This window comes from Saccopteryx leptura, chromosome 2 (assembly GCF_036850995.1).
Source record: "Saccopteryx leptura isolate mSacLep1 chromosome 2, mSacLep1_pri_phased_curated, whole genome shotgun sequence".
NCBI classification, from domain to species: Eukaryota; Metazoa; Chordata; class Mammalia; order Chiroptera; family Emballonuridae; genus Saccopteryx; species Saccopteryx leptura.
In genome coordinates this window covers 325162490-325184010 of record NC_089504.1, presented here as the reverse complement: position 1 = coordinate 325184010, position 21521 = coordinate 325162490, and the positions used below count along the sequence as shown (strand labels likewise).

The 21521-nt window shown below is 38.1% G+C and overlaps 1 protein-coding gene across 4 annotated transcripts in view; it reads right to left on the bottom strand.

The window, feature by feature from the left end:
- USP32 (ubiquitin specific peptidase 32) overlaps positions 1-21521 on the bottom strand; it is a 178963-nt gene that overhangs the window by 98983 nt on the left and 58459 nt on the right. For all 4 annotated transcript variants that reach the window (XM_066363173.1, XM_066363174.1, XM_066363175.1 and 1 more), the window contains exons 4-9: positions 17263-17381; positions 12517-12676; positions 6258-6389; positions 4458-4565; positions 1956-2071; positions 422-484 (exon numbers count right to left, since the gene is read on the bottom strand). In XM_066363173.1, the coding sequence (XP_066219270.1) occupies positions 422-484; positions 1956-2071; positions 4458-4565; positions 6258-6389; positions 12517-12676; positions 17263-17381 (698 nt within the window). The remainder of the gene's footprint in view (positions 1-421; positions 485-1955; positions 2072-4457; positions 4566-6257; positions 6390-12516; positions 12677-17262; positions 17382-21521) is intronic.

Below are 21521 nucleotides of genomic sequence, written 5' to 3'. Positions count from 1 at the left end.
TCTTATTAACATGGGAGAAATAATGATTATAAACTAGAGATGACAAGAGCTGTCGCTACTCAATTTTTATAAAATGCCTAAGCTTATAATAAATGTTTTTTATATATAAAACAACAGAGTTGTTTTAAATCTGGAATGGACTACCTTTAGAGACAACTTGGAGGTACTATAATCACAGATCCAGAGAAGCACTTGGTGGGGATGCACAACAGATTCAATTATTATGATATATGCTATAAGTCCCAATTTAAGAGTACACAGTATTATTTTTTCTTCCCCGCCCGACCCCCACTTCGAGTGCATGCAGCGTGAAGCCCGGATACAGTGAGAACTGCCACCGCTGCCACCGCCCCCTTTCCTCCCTCCTCCCTAAGTCAACAGTAGTTTTAGAAAAGAATAAATTAGTTCTAGCTAGACTCACCTTTGTGGTGTCATGTATATTCAATATTCCTTCTACAATGTCAGATAGGCCCGTATGTAATTCCTTTAAAAACAGAAATTCAAAGGAGCAATTATAAAAGAGTAGATATTTTTATTATTCAGTGGCCAAAGTATACTATATATATACTACTATATATATATATACTATATATATATAAAGAGAGAGAGAGAGAGAGAGAGATTTACCCCCCTTGACGTGAGAAGCGGAGAGGCAGAAAGACAGAAAGACAGACTCCCACGTGCGCCTGACCGAGATCCACCTGGCATGCCCACTAGGGGGCGATGCTCTGCCCATTTGGGCCATTGATCCATTGCAACCAGAGCCATTCTAGCGCCTGAGGCAGAGACCATGGAGCCATCCTCAGTGCCCAGGTCAACTATGCTCCAATGGAGCCTTGGCTGCGGGTGGGAAAGAAAGAGAGAGAGAGGAGAGGGGGAAGGGTGAAGAAGCAGATAGGCACTTCTCCTGTGTGCCCTGGCCGGGAATCGAACCAGGACTTCCACATGCCGGGCCGACGCTCTACTGCTGAGCCAACCAGCCAGGGCTACTATATATTTTTTAAATTTATTATTTTTAGAGAGAGAGGAATGGAGAGAGAGAGAGAGAGAGAGAGAGAGAGAGAGACAGAAACATTGATGTGTTCCTATATCTGCCCTGACTTGGAACTGAACCTACAACCTTTGTGTATCAGGACAACACTAATAAACTGAGCTGCCCGGCCAAGAACAAAGTATACTATATTTTGATCAAGTGTTTTTTCTTATTAAAAATTTTTGGCTATGTAAAAACATATTCTTTAAAATTTTTCTCTTTAAAAATTTTTATTTATTCTCTTAAAAATTTTTTATTGATTTTAGTGAGAAAGGAAGAGAGACAGAAAGAGAGAGAGAGAGATGGACAGAAAGACAGGAACATAAACCTATTCTTGTATGTGCCCTGACCAGGGATCAAAGCAGCAACCTCTGTACTTCGGGATGATGCTCTAACACCAGTGGTCGGCAAACTCATTAATCAACAGAGCCAAATATCAATAGTACAACGACTGAAATTTCTTTTGACAGCCAAATTTTTTAAACTTAAACTATATAGGTAGGTACATCCTTTATCGAGGTAGCGCCCACACATGGTATGGTATTTTGTGGAAGAGCCACACTCAAGGGGCCAAAGAGTCGCATGTGGCTTGTGAACCGCAGTTTGCCAACCAGGGCTCTATACCAACCAAGCTGTCCAGCCAGGGCACCATAAATAGATTATTATTTATTAAAAAATTAAGGCAATCATCCTGTAGTTTCATTCTTAATTTATACAATAAGTTCAGTTCAGTTTATTAAATTCTCTTAAACCAATTCTCTACCCAATTTTGCATCTTCAGCTGTAACTATTTTGAGTAGCATAATATAGCAACTAGCAGTAGTAACAAATCCTTTTCACTCTCTCAATTTTTAAAAAATTCTTTACTCCATTTTCCTATTGGAAGTTTATATGCAACAAGATGTTTAAAAGCTGAACTTACTGGGATATCATCAGTTCGATTGTCCTTCCAGACCTCTAAAAGTGCAACTACCATGTCTCTCAGTTCAACCCTAGAGAGAACTCCATCACGGTCAACATCAAATACCTTGAAGCAAACTTAAAAAAAAAAAAAAGAAACTCTTATAGAGGGAAATTACTTTTATATTCTGAATATAATACATTTTACTAGAAGCTGCCCTAGTAAAATTATTGTTTCTCAAGCAAGTACATTCTGAATTAAGTTCTCATCTGTAGCAGACATAGAAATATATTAGAGTCCTTTGAACATATAGGACTAACTGCACACACTTCACAAATCTCTGTCTCTCTCAAAATTATTATCTAACCTGCCCTGTGGTGGCGCAATTGATGGAGAATAGACCTGGACCACTGACACCAGTTTGGGGCCCTGGGCTTGCCTGATCAGGCACATATCGGAGTTGATGCTTCATGCTCCTCCCTCCTTTCCCCCCACCAAAAAAATGAATAAATAAAATATTTTTAAAAATTATTATCCAGGCTGAGGAGCCCTATCTTTCCCCAAAATCAGAGTTAAATTCCTTGAAAACAAAATAAAAAACAAAAATAGGGGCCAATAAATATTACAATACCTCACAGGTTTTGAGGTTCAAGTCCTTAATTAATTTCTAATATTTCAAACTGATAACTGAAGAGTTGATTCTTTTTTTTTCCTTTTTTTTCTGAAGTTGGAAAACGGAAGGCAGTCAGACAGACTCCCGCATGCGCCCGACCGGGATCCACCCGGCATGCCCACCAGGGGCGATGCTCTGCCCATCTGGGGCATCGCTCTGTTGCAACCAGAGCCATTCTAGCGTCTGAGGCAGAGGCCACAGAGCCATCCTCAGCACCCGGGCCATCTTTGCTCCAATGGAGCCTTGGCTGCGGGAGGGGAAGAGAGAGACAGAGAGGAAGGAGAGGGGGAGGGGTGGAGAAGCAAATGGGCGCTTCTCCTGTGTGCCCTGGCCGGGAATTGAACCCAGGACTCCTGCATGCCAGGCCAATGCTCTACCACTGACCAACCGGCCAGGGCCAAGAGTTGATTCTTTAATGCTGACATACATCTACATTAAGAATCAGTAACAAGCTGGTATTAAAATAGCCTGCTTCTATTTTGCCTCTCCATTGCACACTCAAATTTTTTTTTTATTATTTTTTTTATTTTTTAGTGAGAGAGACAGAAGAACAGATAGGAAGGAACAGAGATGAGAAGCATCAACTTGTAGTTGTGGCACTCTTAGTTGTTTACTGATTGCTTCTCATAAATGCCTTAACGGGGAGGCTCCAGCAGAGTCAGTGACCCCTTGCTCAAACTAGCAACCAGGGGGTCATGTCGATGACCTCATGCTCAAGCTGGTGAGCCTGTGCTCAAGCTGGAGACCTCAGGGTTTCGAACCTGGGTCCTCAGCATCCCAGATTGACACTCTATCCACTGTACCACCATCTTGGTCAGGTGACACACTCAATGTTTTGCCAAAGAACAATTCCAACTCTCCAATGAAGTTTATACACAACGTACTAAGAATTAGAAATACAAGCACTTTGCCAATTAACGCCAAATAAATCACTCTAGTTTGTTAACTTCCATTAGTACATCATTAAAAAAGATTAAAAAAAATTTTTAAGTCAATAATTGAGTGAGAAGCAAAAATTTCAGCCTCCTTATTTAATATTATAACTTTAATGGGAGCATATAATCCATCATAAATCCAGTTTGAATTAATGGTATATCATCATGGAAAAAAGATGAACTTTTAAGATTTAATAATAACCTATTTCATACACCTCCATAATAATCATGCTACTAAATTGAGTACATCATTTTAGTATAATATTACTAAAGGTCAATATATTCAAAATGCACACTCAAAACAGGCAATATTTATGAGCTGTATTTTAGAAATACACAAAGATAGTAACTTTAGTAAACATATCAAAACTAGATAACAACTAAATGTAAACTGCTGCTTTTTCTCAAATATGGTTAAGATTTAATAATGTAATATGCTTATAAATTATACTAAAACATTTTAACTAGATTTAAAAGACCATTTTACTATTTAATAAAATTATGTTTTGATCATAAATTTCACTTTGCTAATAAAATAATAATATATACAAGTCACAGAAAATGAGCTGTACTTCAAATTATGCAATGCACTGAATTCTCTATATGGACTACCAGCATATATTTTCTGAATGCTTAACATTTTCAAATATATTATGGCTTATATATTTTATTTATCATAAACTGTAAATTCATCAGATACAAATTCAAAGATACAAAACGACTCCACAGTGAAAAAGAATAGATGATTGAATTTTTAGACTAGCACCAGTAAAACCTCAACATGAGATTGCTAATGTCAATCTGACAAAGTGATGGAAATTCATGACTTAATCCACAGATGATTTTACATAAATGAATGCTAATTTTTTCAATGTATACTTTGCAAATCTTGTGACAATGTTTAATATCACTTACATTTTTGTCTTTCAGCCAGGGGTCCCCTGCAACAGGCTGACAACCCACAGGATATCTCCTTAAAATCTATGTGATTATCACGATTTTCATCAAAAGCATTAAACAAACCTGTAAAATAGGAAAAGACACCATAAACCACAGCAACCAAACTTCCTAATGTTTATAAAAGAAGGCATGTCTCTCATAAACTGGCCACACATTTGGGTTTTTTTTTAAAGATTTTATCAGTAGTTCCCATTGTTTCAGAAAAAAATTTTCTTGTGGTAAAACTATAACTACTTAATACTTTATAAATAAATATTTTAAATTTCAGATAAAAGGGGGATTTTTAATTCAATCCTCTGGCTTTCAAATATTTTGTAAAAAATAGAAAAATGCCTAACCACCAGGTAGTGGGCACAGTGGATAGAGCATTGGACTGGGACACAGAGCACCCAGGTTTGAAACCCCGAGGTCACCAGCTTGAGCGTGGGCTCATCTGGTTTGAGCAAGGATCACCAGCTTTTAGCCCAAGGTCGCTGGCTTGAGCAAGGGGTTATTTGGTTTGATGTAGCTAGCCCCCCAGTCAAGGCAAATATAAGAAAGCAATCAATGAACAACTAAGGTGCCACAATGAAGAATTAATGCTTCTCATCTCTCTCCCTTCCTGTCTGTCTGTCCCTATCTGTCCCTCTCTCTGTCTCTGTGACAAACAAAAAAAGGAAATAAAATGATTTTATCTTCAAATAAAATGATTTATAAATCTCCAATTTTAAAAAGGTAAAAATACAAATGCACTGTTAAAGTATGTGAAAGCCCAGAGCCTTATCTTTTCTGACTCCCCTAACAAGTACTTTTGAAGTACTCTAGGAATGTGGAAAATACCCATTATATATTCCAAGAATCTAATTCCATGCCCTCAGTTTAAAGAGTACAAAATTAAAACTCAGAAGGGGGTTGCCAAAAGAAAGAGAAGTTAAAAGGGTCAAAACAAGAAGTCAAATTCAAGTATTTAGATTCTAAATACATTTTTGTAATATTACCCACAATTATTCTTTGTATTCCTATTTTTTTAAAGTCATAGCAATGAAAAGTTTAAAGCCAGTGAGGATCTCAGAGACGGTCAAGTCCAGTGGTTTCTTAATTTGGGGATGGTGGTGATGAACATAACACTGGAAATTTCTTATGTGAAAGCAAAAAAAGTAGAGACACTCAAAATGAAGAGGTGAAGTTATGTGTAAAAACCTGAAGCACTGCCCATTCAGTGGCCACCACTCCAATCTTTGCACCAGCTGCTGAGGTACGTCATTGGAGTATAGCTTCATAACCACTGACTTGGTCAAACTTATTTTATATATGAGGATATTCAGGTGAAGAGAGCTAAAGTAATTTAAGCAAGTTCAAAACTATAATCATAATTCCCATTTTAGTTTTTACCCCCACTAAACTCTGCTATTTGCAAATTTGCAAACCTGTAACATTATAGCCTTTCATAGTTAAGATGCACTGGGTAGGCCTGACCTGTGGTGGCGCAGTGGATAAAGCGTCGACCTGGAAATGCTGAGGTCGCCGGTTCGAAACCCTGGGTTTGCCTGGTCAAGGCACATATGGGAGTTGATGCTTCCAGCTCCTCCCCCTTCTTTCTCTCTGTCTCTCTCTTCTCTCTCTCTCTCTCTCTCTCTCTGTCTCTCACCCTCTCTCTCTCCTCTCTAAAAATGAATAAATTAAAAAAAAAAAAAAAAAGATGCACTGGGTAGGCATGAGAGATAGTCTCAGGCCTGTTTACCAAAGAATATTTCTAGAAAATAGAATGACTCCTACCTTCACTAAGAGATGGATGAATAGGTGGTGAAACCAATGGGCCAAATGTCTCTAAATCAAATCGTCCAGTCCGGGATTGAGCCTTCAGCAACCAATAACGTTTCTCCAGATCAATGATGTCTGATTCCTCCACTAAGAGTTAAATCAAACAAGATTATAAAACTTCTTAGCTTTCTCTTCTGCACAGTTAGTTATCCTAACAATATAACTTCTAAGGATATATTCTAATTTCTCAATTCAATTGTTAAAAATAAACATTATCAAAAACAACACTCTGAAACACAAATACATTATATCTAAAATGGCATGAAAAGTAAATTCAAATTAACATAAAAGAGGCTTTAAAATTAAAAAATAGGCCCTGGCCAGTTGGTTCAGCAGTAGAATGTTGAGACCCTGTGTGGAAGTCTCAGGTTCAATTTCCAGTCAGGCACACAGAAGAGGCGACCTTCTGCTTCTCCTCGTCCCTCGCTGTCCCCCCCCCTTTTCCTCCAGCAGCTCTGGTTTGATGATTTGAGCACATCAGCCCCAGCACTGAGGATGGCTCTGTCGAGCATGGCCCCAGATGGGCAGAGCATCAGCCCCAGACAGGGGTTGCTGGGTTGATCTCGGATAGTGCACATGCGGGAGTCTGTCTCTGTGTCTCCCTCCTCTCACTTAAATAAATATATATATATATATATATATTTGCAACTTCCCATTACGTAGACTGCTTAAATCCAATATGTAAAATAAAGAACTGAGACATTTCTTTTTGGCTTTCCACATCGTTTTTATCTGTACTTACATAATTTTCAATTTTTATCTCAGGTTTGAAGATACATACATATTCTCTCCTAGTTATACTGTAAACACTCTAAGAACAAAATTTATGTCTGATTCATCCTGTCAATATGGTAACTGCTTAAAAATTCAATACTTATTCAATAAATGGAAAATATATGATAAAAGATATAAGTAACAAAGTCAATAAACAATAAAGGAATTAGGATTTACAATATGACAAGTAATAGGAGCATCATGAAAACATAAACATTTTTTCTTTCCTCACTTATCAGAAGGTATCTTTTAAAGAATCACAGATAAGCTCTAACCATGGTTACATTTTATATGTGCTCCCCTCCCCCCCTTCAAGGTACTAAAGTAAGATTTAGAAAGCAAACAAGATGAGCCCTTCCCTTTCCCTGGTTTTCTTCCTACAGTCACTTTCCAGACCTTGGCAAGGTATGAGGAAGGCAGTGAGATTTCACTGAATTAAGAAGTTGTAGTTCAGGGAGGCTAAGGTAGCTGAAATTTTCAGGGTACAGTGCTAGAGAAGAAAGAGTTATGCAAAGAAAGAGTTCCAGAAATTTACACAGCAATCTTGTTGAGTTGGCAGAATACTAAGCTCTATATGCACAAAGTGAAATTCATTGAGGCTAGGCTAGGAGATGCTTAAGTCCTGACCAGTCAGAGAGGAGATGCCTTATTGAACACTAGAAGCATTCATAGACTAAAGAGGGTCATAATTAATAGTAGAGAATAAATGAACTCTAAAGATTACTCCAGACTTGCCCCAACAGAGCTTGAAAAACAATTCTTGAAATATCAAGCTGATCCAAGTTAAATAACTGCTTATCAAAATAAAACACCCTGTGTTGTCTTCCTTGGAGGAAAACTACAGAATCCAATTAGCCATACAACATGCACAAACTCTAACATTCAAAAAAGAAAAGAAAAAAAAATTATGGCCCTAGCCAGATGGATCAGTTGGTTGGAACGTCATCCTGATATGCCAATGTTGCACATTTGATCCGGGTCATGGCATATTCAGGAATCAGCCAGTGAATGCATGGATGAGCGGAACAGCAAATCAATGTTTGTCTCTCTCTCTCTCTCTCTTTCTCCTCCTGCCTCTCTCTCTAATATCAATAAATTTTAAAAAAATTATGAAAAAAATATTCAAAAGTGATCCAAGCCTGACCAGTTGTGGTGCAGTAGATGGAGCGTCAGTCTGGGATACTGAGGTCTAAGGTTCAAAAACCCAAAGTTGCCAGCTTGAGTGTGGGCTCACCAGCTTCAGTGTAGGGTCACAAGCTTGAGTGTGGGAATCCACTGGGGTTCTTAGATGCATTCCCTACAGATAAGGGGGGGACTACAGTATGTTCTTATTTTTATACTTCTAGGTACTGAGTATACAGAGTGGGGCAAAAATAGGTTTACAGTTGTGAGTGTGCAAAACAGTTTATTCTTGTATTACTATTTATTAATTACTGTATTATTTTCCATATGAACTGTAAACCTACTTTCAACTCCATCCTGTGTAATGGATGCTCAGCATTTCTGATTAATTGATGTTTACATAATATACTAACTTAGTACACAGAGAAATCACACCAGTTAAGTCCCAAATTTTTTACCTTTGAAGACTAGTTTATTAATCTCCTTAAAAAATACAATTTGTTTACTGATATAGAAATATGGAAAGATGAGTTAAACATATTTAAAAGAAAAAAATATCAGATTGGTCATGGTTACCAATTAAAACCATACTTAAGAACTCCCTTTTAAGAGTATGTGACTTGTTCATTTTTGGGTTATAGACTGCAATTTATTAATCAAATATATGCCAAAAACTGCTATGCTAATTATATGTACTGTATTGTATTATTATTACTCAAACATTTTAAACAAATTGAAAGCTGAATTTCTGAAGAGACAGTAACTAACCTTATTTTCACTTAAAGAGGTAATATTGTAGTACTTGATCTATTTTCAATTCATAAATCAATAACAAACTTATACTTTGTAAGCTAAGTAGTAATGAATTTATCACCTATCTATAGGTATAATAGCTTCTGTTCACAACAGCAGCATACCATATTCTCAACATTCTGCACTTTAGGCAATCCTAATCAAGTCCCACCTTACCAGAGACTCCAGCTGCAGAAATAGTTCTTTAATACCAGCATTAGATAATCATTTTTAAAAAAAGCCGAGCAAAATCTCCAAATGTTTTCAAACAGTCACACAATTCTTCAACGTTTTTAAGGAAGCAATATTTTCAAAAGCAATGACCTTCTGAGAGGTACTTAAAATAGCAGTAAGCCTTACATCATTTACAACCAGATAAGAGGATAAGGAAGGAGGGACATGTAGACTTACTAGCGGCTTATGGTCTAAGAATCACTAATGTACTTTTTTCTTATTCAAAGAAAGTTTTAAAATTGCAAACTAAAATGTGGCAAGGGAATATAACAATAAACATATTTTAGTTGAGATAATGCTAAAATAGAGCAAAATAAAGTTGAATTGGACATAAAAAGGACAATAATCAAAATGACTTCTGGCCCTAAAATAAACCAAAACTACTACACTAATTACCTCAGAATCCAGATTCTTTTTTACTTTAGAAATTAAATTTAATGGAATGACATTGATCAATACGAGTACACAGTGTCAGGTAAGAGCTGACCCTTCCTGTGCCTTAATATAACGCTAATCAGTTTTCTGTATCTATCACTATTTAATTAACCAAAAGTTGTAGAAGGAAGGTCTTAGAACCACTTTGTGACCTTCAGAAGTTCCTTAAATTTATAAATATCATAATTTATTTCCCCCTATAACATAGTATGTCTTTATATAAACTCTCACATATTATGAAGTTGTTAAAGCTTATTCAAATATACTTTACCTAGGTCCTTCTTTTTGGTATATAGTTAGTCCTATAATCCTAAAACAACATATATCTTCTGCTCACTGCTGGGCAAATCAAAAATTTTATCAGTATTTAGAATGTATACTTTTGGTGGCTGCAATTTTTTCAACACAGTTAAGTACAATAACACGCAGTTAGTCCAATGCATTAAGAAAAACTCAAAGATGAGTAGGACATGAGCACTGTACTCAAGGGACTTAAAACTTCTGAGGAGAAACAAAGCCATTTCCAGTAAGACTCTCAGGTAAGGCAAAAAGCATCTTAATTGCTTTTTTAAAATGTAAAGTGTACAGACCTGACAGGTGGTGGTACAGTGTATAGAGTGTCAACCTGGGACTCTGCGGTCCCAGGTTCAAAACCTTGAGGTCATTTGCTTGAGCAGAAGCTCAACAGCTTGAGCATGAGATCATTGACATGACCCCATGGTCGCTGACTTGAGCCCAAAGGTCACTGGCTTTAGCAAGGGGTCACTGGCTCAGCTAGAGCCTCCCAGTCAAGGCAGATATGATAAGTAATAAATGAACAACTAAGGTGCTGCAACGAAGAATTGATGCCTCTTGTCTCTCTCCCTTCCTGTCTCTCTTTCTCTCTATCGTTAAAAAAAAAAAAAGTCAAGTATGCAGGAATGCAAATGAAAAGGAAAACTGAATGGAAAAAAAATGGAGAAGGCAAGACAAAAGAGGCAGAATCTGAGTTTTGATGACAAATTAGTATTTCAACTGTCAAGAGCTGAAAGACAGAGGCATTTTTAAATGAAGGAATATTAGAAGGGATGATATACAGGATAGCTATAAAAATTCATGATATAGTTATGAAACATTGACCAGGGCTCTGCAGTTTAAGGAGAAACCACACATGAAGAAAAATGGGTTTGGAAATTGAAGACTAGGAAACTAAGAGACTTTAGAGCTAACAAAACTAAGGAGTTTAAACTTTGTTCTACAGAAAATTAAGAATGATTAAACGTTTCTGAGAAAGGAAATGAATTTCTAAAATGTAAACTAAAATATAAAACTGTCCTTAATTCTTTCCTATTATTAACATGTATTCAGGAAATAAGGAAAACTATTACAATAATGTCAGCAAGAAAGATTGACTCAATAACTATAACTAAGTTGCCCTGGCCAGATAGCTTGGTTTGGTTAGAGCATCATCCCAAAGTGCAAGAGGTTGCTGGTTCACTCCCCGATCAGGGCATGTACAGGAAAAGATCGATGTTTCTGTCTCTCTCTCCCCTTTCCTCTCTCACTGAAATTGATAAATAAAATTTTTTTAAAAAAAGAGAAAGAAATATGACTGAGTTAAGATTGATAGGATCTCATGTGAAGTTTGATAAGGAAAAGTCAAAGATAATCTCCAACTGAATTACTGGAATTGCAAATTCTATTAACCAAAATAGAAAAGATATAAAGAACAAGTTGTTTGCTTTTTTTACCTTTAGATGGGTTAAACCAAGGAAAGATGAATTCGGTTTTATATATGAGAATAAGATTTTATATATCTAGGACGCATTAATTTACAAGAATACACTGTGAGAAATACCTCAAGACCAAAAAACTTCATCTAGGTTATCACCTACAAAAATATGAAGGAAATGGCTATAATGAAGCAAAGCACGCACGCTGTCAAGAATAAAATAGAGCTGAAGGATAAATAACTCACATTTTGAATGTAGACAGCAAAAGGAGAGCAATAAAAGAAACTCAAATAATATAAAACTAGGAAACTACATACAATGCTTCAAAAGCCAGAGAAGAGTTTTAAGAAAACTGAATGTTCAATAGCACTAAAAACTAGTAGAATGAAGTTCATTGCCTAATCATGCCAGAATTTATCAGGCAGAACTTATGGTAACAACAAATGAAATGGATAGAAAAATAGTTGGAAATTGAGTTAATAATTCATCATGCCTACGTGTTGAAGCCTCCATAAAAATCCCCAAAGTATGTGGTTCAGAGAGCTTCAAGACTGATGAAGATATCCACATGCCAGCAGGATGGGCATATACCAGCTCTAAAGAAACAGAAGCTGCCTTCTAGATCCTGCCGTATGTATCTCTTCATCTGGCTGTTCATAGCGTGCATTATAATAAGAAGTCAGTAAACATAACTGTTCCCTGAGCTGTTCTAGCTAATTATCAAACCCAAGGAATTTACAGCTGGTTGGTAGAAGCACGGTGACAACCTGGACTTGGTATCTGAAATGGAGGATGAAGGGGCCGTCATGTGGGACTGAGCCCTAAACCTGTGGGGTCTATGCTAACCCTAGGTAGATAGTGTCAAAACAAATGAATTGTAGGACACCCACCTGGTGTCTGCAAAGCATTGGAGAATTGCTTGGTGTGGGGGAAAACCCACACATTTGGAGTACAAAGTATTCAGTGAGTAGACAAAACAAAGAGTTTTCCTTTTCAGCTAAGTATTTAATGCTACAGCATTTCATTTTATTCAGCTCTAAAAGAAAAAACTACTGACAATAAATTTCTTTTCAGGCATATTATCATATTTTACCAGGCACTGTATTAAAAAGTGAACCAAAAACAATGAAATGTTGATTACTTACAATGTGTGACTCCAGCCAAAGTTTGGTAGAAAGTGGGAGTATCACTATCATCAGTGAGGGTCACATAAACACCTCCAGAGAGTAGCCAACGAGAGAAGGTAAACGCTTCTTTGTTTAGAAAAAGCCAATTTCTAAATTTTTCATAGTTTACCTTTTCACCCTAAAATTAAGAAAACATTTGTTTAATCAAAATTTAAAGTATTGTACTTGGAACATTTAAAACTTGAAATTTGCAATTAGTTGACATTTACCTACAAAGGAAGAATTATCTAAATAATACTAATGGCTGTAATCTTGGAAATCAACCTAGTTTCAAAAAAATTGTACTTCAGAACTTCCATTTGCATGAAATCTATATGCTAATTGCAACTTATTTCATCAATTCATTAAAGCAGTACATTGCTACTAATAAGCCACATTTTATTTGCTAAAGTACAGTGTGTCCGTAAAGTCATGGTGCACTTTTGACCGGTCACAGGAAAGCAATAAAAGACAACAGAAATGTGAAATCTACACCAAATAAAAGGAAAACCCTCCCAGTTTCTGTAGGATGATGTGGCAGCATATGCACATGCGCAGATGATGACGTAACACAGTGTATACAGCGGAGCAGCCCATGGCCATGCCAGTCGAGATGTGGACGGTACAGAGGAAAGTTCAGTGTGTTTTGTGGCTCACTAAATTCGAATCCGTGACCAAAGTGCAACGTGAATATCGGTGCGTTTATAACAAAGCGCCACCACATAGGAATAACATTATTCGGTGGGATAAGCAGTTGAAGGAAACCGGCGGTTTGGTGGGGAAACCCCGTTCTGGTAGGCCATCAGTCAGTGACGAGTCTGTAGAGGCTATACGGGATAGCTACCTAAGGAGCCCTAAAAAAATCTGTGTGTGAGCCCACATCTAACTGCACTGAATAGGTATGAAACTGGGCAAGTTTTCCTTTTATTTGGTGTAGATTTCACATTTCTATTGTCTTTTGTTGCTTTCTTGTGACCGGTCAAAAGTGCACCATGACTTTATGGACACACTGTATATTCTGAAATCAGTAAACGCATTTCTTTTAATATTTAATAAACCCAATTTTTCACTTGCCTTATCCCTTTTCTTTAATACCTCAACCTGTCAGAATCAGCATATTTTAATTAAATATGTATGAAATTTAAGTGTTCTTTAAAATCTCATTGGCAATTAAAAACTATGCCTGACCTGTGGTGGCACATTGGATAAAGTGTTGACCTGGAACACTGAGGTTGCTGGTTTGAAATCTGGGGCTTGCCTGGTCAAGGCACATATGGGAGTTGATGCTTCCTGCTCCTTCCTCCTACTCTCTCCTCTCCTTTCCTTTCTCCCTCTCTCTCTCTCTCCCCCTCTCTTCCCCCTAAAATAAATAAAATCATAAAAAAAAATTTTTTTTAATTCTTTTTTATTTTTATTCATTTTAGAGAGGAAAGGGAGAGACAGAGGAGAGACAGAAGGGGGGAGGAGCTGGAAGCATCAACTCCCATATATGCCTTGATCAGGCAAGCCCAGGGTTTCAAACGGTGACCTCAGCATTTCCAGGTCAACACTTTATCCACTGCGCCACCACAGGTCAGGCAAAAATTTTTTTAATAAAAATAAATGAAAACTATCCAAAAGTCCTGAATCAGAAGGCATCAATAAAAATATGTATTTGTAAGCCAACTAGAATACAAAAGGAAACAAGTAGATTTCTATTTCTTTGCTTTCTTTCCTTGCTAAATCTTTCTTTGTCTTACTAAATCTCTGGAGAAAAATAGTATCCAGGCTGAAAAAGAACATCACATGGCCATGCAAGTCAATCTCTTTGGGAGGCAAAAGGACCTAGGTTGAGTGAGGGCGAGATGTTGCTATGAGAAAAAGGGAGACAGAACTCACACGAAAATACAATGAAGAATGGCATTCTGGAGCCTAACAGCTCTAATCCAAAAAGAGATATGGTAGAAATAATTTCTACATTGTTTAATAATATCTTACTAATGCTTAGCCTAGTAGTTTTCAAACATTCAATAGTACGACCCAAACACCCAAGACAACAATGACAGGCCCTGGCCGGTTGGCTCAGTGGTAGAGCGTCGGCCTGGCGCGCAGGAGTCCCAGGTTCGATTCCCGGCCAGGGCACATAGGAGAAGCGCCCATCTGCTTCTCCACCCCTCCCCCATTCCTTCCTCTCTCTCTCTCTCTTCCCCTCCCGCAGCCAAGGCTCCATTGGAGCAAAGTTTGCCCGGGAGCTGAGGATGGCTCTGTGGCCTCTGTCTCAGGCGCTAGAATGGCTCTGGCTACGGCAGAGCAAAGCCCCAGATGGGCAGAGCATCGCCCCCTGGTGGGCATGCCGGGTGGATCCCGGTCGGGCACATGAGGGAGTCAGTCTGACTGCCTCCACGTTTCCAACTTCAGAAATATACAAAAATAAAAAAAATAAAAAATAAAAAAGACAACAATGACAGTTGTTTTTCTGAATGGAAGAATATGACATTCAGATCTGCCCATTCAGGGACATGTGAAGACACTGTCAAAATGTTTAGACATTTGGGATCATAACCATATTTTTCTCTACCCCATGTTTAGTCTAGAAAGAGTGTTAGCAGTATAAAGTCCACAAGCTGATGCTCATTTTTACACGTCAACATCTCTGACATCGGAAGAAGTCTTAAAATCAATATCCTTCAATAACAACTGGCAGCTCAGATGTTGTTATGAGATGCTCTTTATGTACCCTAAGAAAGAAAAAAGCTGCCAATTATAATAGGTACTTCTACCACCTTCACATATAGTTAATACATACAATTCCCTGATTCTAAACATTTTATATTAATTTAATCTTTAAAGCAACCCTCGATAGGAGTATCATCCCCATCTTACACATGAGAAAACTGAGGCACCAAAAATTTATGTAATCTGTCCAAGATTATACAGCGGCAAGGGATAAGACTGAACCCAGGTAGAACAGGTTCCAAAGTTTCTGTGCCTAAGCCATATACTGCACTGCCTGTCCAACTCAGTGAAATATAAACTAACCTCTGACATACACCTCCCCAACAGGATTACTCCATATACCTGGTAGCACCAAAATCCCATCTGTCAAATCTGACTTTATATGTTTTTCATGAATCTTTTCTAAAAAAGGAAGCAAAAGATGTAGCCTTTTATAAACTGTTATTAGAGTAATCTAGAAAAAAATTTCCAATGTTATAAAAGTCAATTAAATCTGCCTGGAACCCAAAACAGATACATCTTTAAAGAACAATATAAAACATGAATTTCTACTTTAAAAATCAACTATCAAAAAAATATTAAGGTAGAAAAAAATGATACAACTCCTATGTGGATTTTCTTTATAATACATCTGTCAAGGCTAATAAAGCCAACACAGAAAAAGCAGAGACCCATTTCATGTCACTTAAATCTAGATGCGTGGTCCCTATGTTATAGCTAAAGTGCTTCTTTTTTTAAACTTTTTTTCTTTTCTTTATTTCTGAAGCTGGAAACGGGGAGAGACAGTCAGACAGACTCCCGCATGCACCCAACCGGGATCCACCCGGCATGCCCACCAGGGGCGACGCTCTGCCCACCAGGGGGCGATGCTCTGCCCCTCCTGGGCGTCGCTCTGCCGCGACCAGAGCCACTCTAGCGCCTGGGGCAGAGGCCAAGGAGCCATCCCCAGTGCCTGGGCCATCTTTGCTCCAATGGAGCCTTGGCTGCGGGAGGGGAAGAGAGAGACAGAGGAAGGAGGGGGGGGGGGTGGAGAAGCAAATGGGTGCTTCTCCTATGTGCCCTGGCTAGGAATCGAACCCAGGTCCCCCGCACGCCAGGCCGACGCTCTACTGCTGAGCCAACCGGCCAGGGCCTAAAGTGCTTCTTTTTATAGTTTTGGGTTTATTTTTAAGAGTACAAAAAACACTACAAAGCATTGTTATGGGAGGTCCAAATAAGCTTATTAAACTGATATTGAAACATGGTAATTTGAAAAGCTAAATTGTTGGATACAATTAGACATATGACTAAGAAATTACAGCAGGTAACTACATCAGTTAAAATTAGACCATTTACATTGTTGAGTTTTTATTACCAGTGATTTTTTAACTCTCTAGGACCCACACCAATGACCAACACTCCACATTGCCAAACTTAATGGTCATTTCCCAGTGATCAGAGATCAAATGACTTGACCTTTCAGTTTATTTGACATTGTTAAACATTCCTTCCTCTTAAAACATTTTTATCACTTGGCTTCCAGGATGCTATTCACTTTTGTTTCTCCTCACAGGCTCTTCCTTAGGCTCCTGTTTTGGATTCTTCTTCATCTTGCAAACCTCTAACATTGGAATACAGGACTCAGTCTTCCGATCTGTATTCTATCTGTAAGCCAACAAACCCTTTCCCCTGAACTCCAACTTATTATGTCAAAAGCATAGCTGACAACTCCACTTGAATGTCTAATATATGTGTGTTGGTGTGAGAGTATGGAAGTATGTTTCATTATACTGTAAATGTGGACAGCTGCCTTTACAGTAGAACTGGAAAGTTTCAAATTCAGCAATGTAACAATAGTAAGTGTCACGGACCTTTGAGTATAAAACATAGTTGAAACATCAAATGTTAAATTCAAAAATGTCAAGAATATGCTGTACATAAGCATCCATTCATCATAGCTAAACTCAATATACAACTAAGAGCCAACACTTTGTCAACAGGTAGGGATAAAATGTAAATCTTTAAATATACCTCTGAGAAACACTTCCTGAGTGTGTCTGGGACTTTACCATCCACCACATGGAGCATTCTTTCCATTTCTTCCCGTGAAACATAGCTTCCGGATTCACTTGCAAAAAGACTAAAAATGTCTTGGAGAAAGGAAAAATATATTAATCTTATCATAGATTAAATATGCCCTGGCATAAGTAGGGAGGAAAGAGAAAGGTAACAATTATTGAGTGATAACTAGTTCCAAGCACTTCATAAACACATAATTTATTTCTCAAAAAACCCTAGCAATACAAATGAAAACAACAATGTAGTATCTTCTCAAACCTACTAAATTTGCAAAAATGTTTAGGAGTGACAATACAAAGAGTTAGGAATAATGTGGAGAAACTGAAACATATACATTGTTAATGAGAGTATGAATTACTGCCACCACTTTACAGAATCACTTGCCAAAATCTAGTAAAGGTGAAGATGTATGTTAGAAATTCAAGGTCTAGGTAACTCCACTTCTACCACTGAGAAACTCGCATACATGTGCTCATCCATGAACAGTGTTCACTGGAGTATCATCTATAATAGCAGAATTTAGGAGGAAAAAAGATGTCTACAAACAAGCAAATAGGTAAAGTGAGATACAAATAAACATACACACAACAAAATACTATATAACAGAATAAAGGAACTAAGAGTTTCAAGATGTATAAATACCAAAAATATTCAAGGAAAAGGCCAATTGCAAAATAGTCTGTATAATATATCATTTATTCAAAAAGTTTAAAATCTGCAAAACAGTTGTGGATATGTTTAAGGAGCTTGACCAGGCGGTGGTGCAGTGGATAGAGCATCAGAGTGAGACGCAGAGGACCCAGGTTTGAGCCCTGAGGTTGTCGGCTTGAGTGTGGGTTCAACAGCCTGACTGCGGGGTCACCAGCTTGAGCATGGGATCATAGACATGATCCTATAGTTGCTGGCTTGAGCCCAAAGGTTGCTGGCTTGAAGCCCAAAGGTCGCTGGCTTGAAGCCCAAGGTTGCTGGCTTGAAGCTCAACGTCACTGACTTGAGCAAGAGGTCACTTGCTCTGCTGTAGCCTCCCGGTCACGGCACATATTAGAAAACAACCAATGAACAACTAAGGAGCCACAACAAAGAACTGACGCTTCTCATCTCTCTGCCTTCCTGTCTCTTTGTCCCTATCTGTTCCTTTCTCTGTCTCTCTCTTTCTCTGTCTCTGTCAAAAAAAATAAAAATATGTTTAAGGAGATACAGAAATATCATAAATATTGCAGATTTATAAAACCCTGCTTGAGAGGTGAAACACCATCAAAGTCATGAGAATGATAATCTCTAAAGAGAATTGGGATGGGACTATGGACTGATACAAAGAGAAAACCTTGACTTGGCTATAGTGTTATATTTCTTTAAATACAAAATCTGGGACAAATACAATGTTAAAAAAATAATAAAGCTGGGTGGAGGTACATATTATATGTATGCTTGAAATACTGCTGTTATGGGTTGAACTACATTCCTATGTAAGGTATGTTGAAATCCTAACCTCTGGTACCTGTGAATGTAACCTTATTTGGAAAGAGAGATGATAGACAGAAGAGACACTCCATCCCTCTGAAGGCCCAGTGGGTTCCACTGTCTGCCTTCCTGCATCCTGCAGCCAATTCCCTTAGGGGGAATATATATTACTGAAGGGCTCTGACCATCTGATACAGGTTGAATCATGTACCCCTAGAAGATGTTTAAGCCCTAATTCCAGTACCTATAAATGTAACCTTATTTGGAACAGGGTCTTTGTGAATGTAATCAATTTAAGATGAGGTCATTAGAATGGGCTCTAATCCAATATGACTGATTATAAGATAAGACAGATATAATTGGAAGAAAGCCATGTAATGACATAGGCAGACTGGAGCAATGCAGCTGTAAACCAAGGAGCACCAAGGATTGATGGTTACCCTCAGAAGTTGGGAAGAAGAAAGGATTCTTCCCTATAGGTTTCAGAGGGAGCAAGGCCCTACTACCATCTTAATTTTGAACTTTTTTTTTTAAGATTTGATTTATTTTAGAAAGAGGAGAAAGAAAGGGGGATGGGGGAATGGGAAGCATCAACTTGTAGTAGTTACTTCTCATATGTGCTTTGACTGGGCAAGCCCAGGATTTCAAACCAGCAACCTCAGCATTCTAGGTCAATGCTTTATCCACTGCACCACCACAGGTAGGTTAATTTTGGACTTCTAACCTCCAGAATTGTGAGATAATAAATTTGTAGAGATTTAAAAAAATAAATCTTTGTTTTAAGCTATCTAGTTCATGTTACTTTTGATACAGCATCTCTAGGAAACTAATGAAATTATATTAAAAAAAAATGAAAAAAAATTTAAGTAATATGTTTGTGTATAGGACTCAAAAAATTGTTACTTTTAATTACTGGCTTCCTGAAGCCAGAGTGTTATGTAAGTTGGTAGAGAATGCTATTGAAAACTAGGATCACAGTTAAATTCCAATATATAAAACTGGACTTATGGATATGTTTATTATTTTGTGATAACGTGTGTGTGTGTGTATACACATATACATATATATATGTATATATCTCCAAACCTAGCAAAATGTACACTTTACACATATACATTTTTTTTTTTCTTTTTCTTTTTCTTTTTCTGAAGCTGGAAATGGGGAGAGACAGTCAGACAGACTCCCGCATGCGCCTGACCGGGATCCACCTGGCACGCCCACCAGGGGCGACGCTCTGCCCACCAGGGGGCGATGCTCTGCCCCTCCGGGGCGTCGCTTTGCTGCGACCAGAGCCACTCTAGCGCCTGGGGCAGAGGCCAAGGAGCCATCCCCAGCGCCCGGGCCATCTTTGCTCCAATGGAGCCTTGGCTGCGGGAGGGGAAGAGAGAGACAGAGAGGAAGGAGGGGGTGGGGGGTGGAGAAGCAAATGGGCGCTTCTCCTATGTGCCCTGGCCGGGAATCGAACCCGGGTCCCCCGCACACCAGGCCGATGCTCTACCGCTGAGCCAACCGGCCAGGGCCTACACATATACATTTTAATGAATGTCAATTATACCACAATGATATTATTAAAAAGGAAATAAATGCATATCCTAGAACAGTGTTTTTCAATCGTCAGTCTGTGGACCAGTCCACCACAAATTTCATGCCAATCCATGAGTTAACCACTCTGATGCTATATGAAGATTATAGACCCAATGATCTTAGTCAAATTTGCTTATGCTCAAAGAGATTTCTACCTTAGTAGTCCCCAAAATAAATCTCCTATTTTCACTGGTCCCCAAGTGTAAAAACGTTGAAAACCACTATTCTAAGAAATACAGATGGACAATGATCAACTAAGGTTATATCATCCTTTCATATTTAGGGGATAAATGATGTCCTCTTATTATAACATTTGCCTGCTTAGGACTTTTTTAAAAAAGAAACAGTTTTTGGTTTTATTTAAAACTTTATTCATTTTAGAGAGGAGAGAGAGGGTGGGGGGAAGGGGGAGGAGCAGGAAGCTGAATTCCCATATGTGCCTCAACCAGGCAAGCCTAGGGCTTCAAACCGGTGATCTCAGCATTCCAGGTCGACACTTTATCACACTGTGCCACCACAGGTCCTGCTGCCTGCTTAGGATTAAAGGTCATGAATGAGGTATCATGCCCTTCTGGGCTTAGTTAATCACCTAATAAAATTAATTTCTGAAATTAAAGCAAACCATTAAAGAGAATTAAATCTTTTATCAAAAATCTGTATAGCCTGACCAGGCAGTGGTGCAGTAGATAGAGGGTCGGCCTGAGATGCTAAAGACTCAGGTTCAAAACCCTGAGGTCCCTAGCTTAAACATGGCCCCATGGTTGCTGGATTGCGCCCAAAGGTGGCTGCCTTGAACAAGGGATCATTGATCGGCTGGAGGCCCCGGTCAAGGCACATATGAGAAGCAATCAATGAACAACTAAGGCGCCGCAACTATGAGTTGATGCTTCTCATCTCTCTCTCTTCCTGTCTGTCCCTAACTGTCCCACTCTTTCTCACCCTCTCTTCCTCTCTCACTAAAACAAACAAAAATAACGGTATAAAACATTATAAAGTGAACATTTATTTGTATTTGTGAAGTAAAGCAAGAATAGACTGTTAAAAATATATGCCATTAGAATTTTTAAAATAACTTTATTGAGATATAATGCACATTCCTTAAAATTCACCCTTTAAAATTGTGAAATTCAGTATAATCTTCACCACTATCTAATTCCAGAACGTTT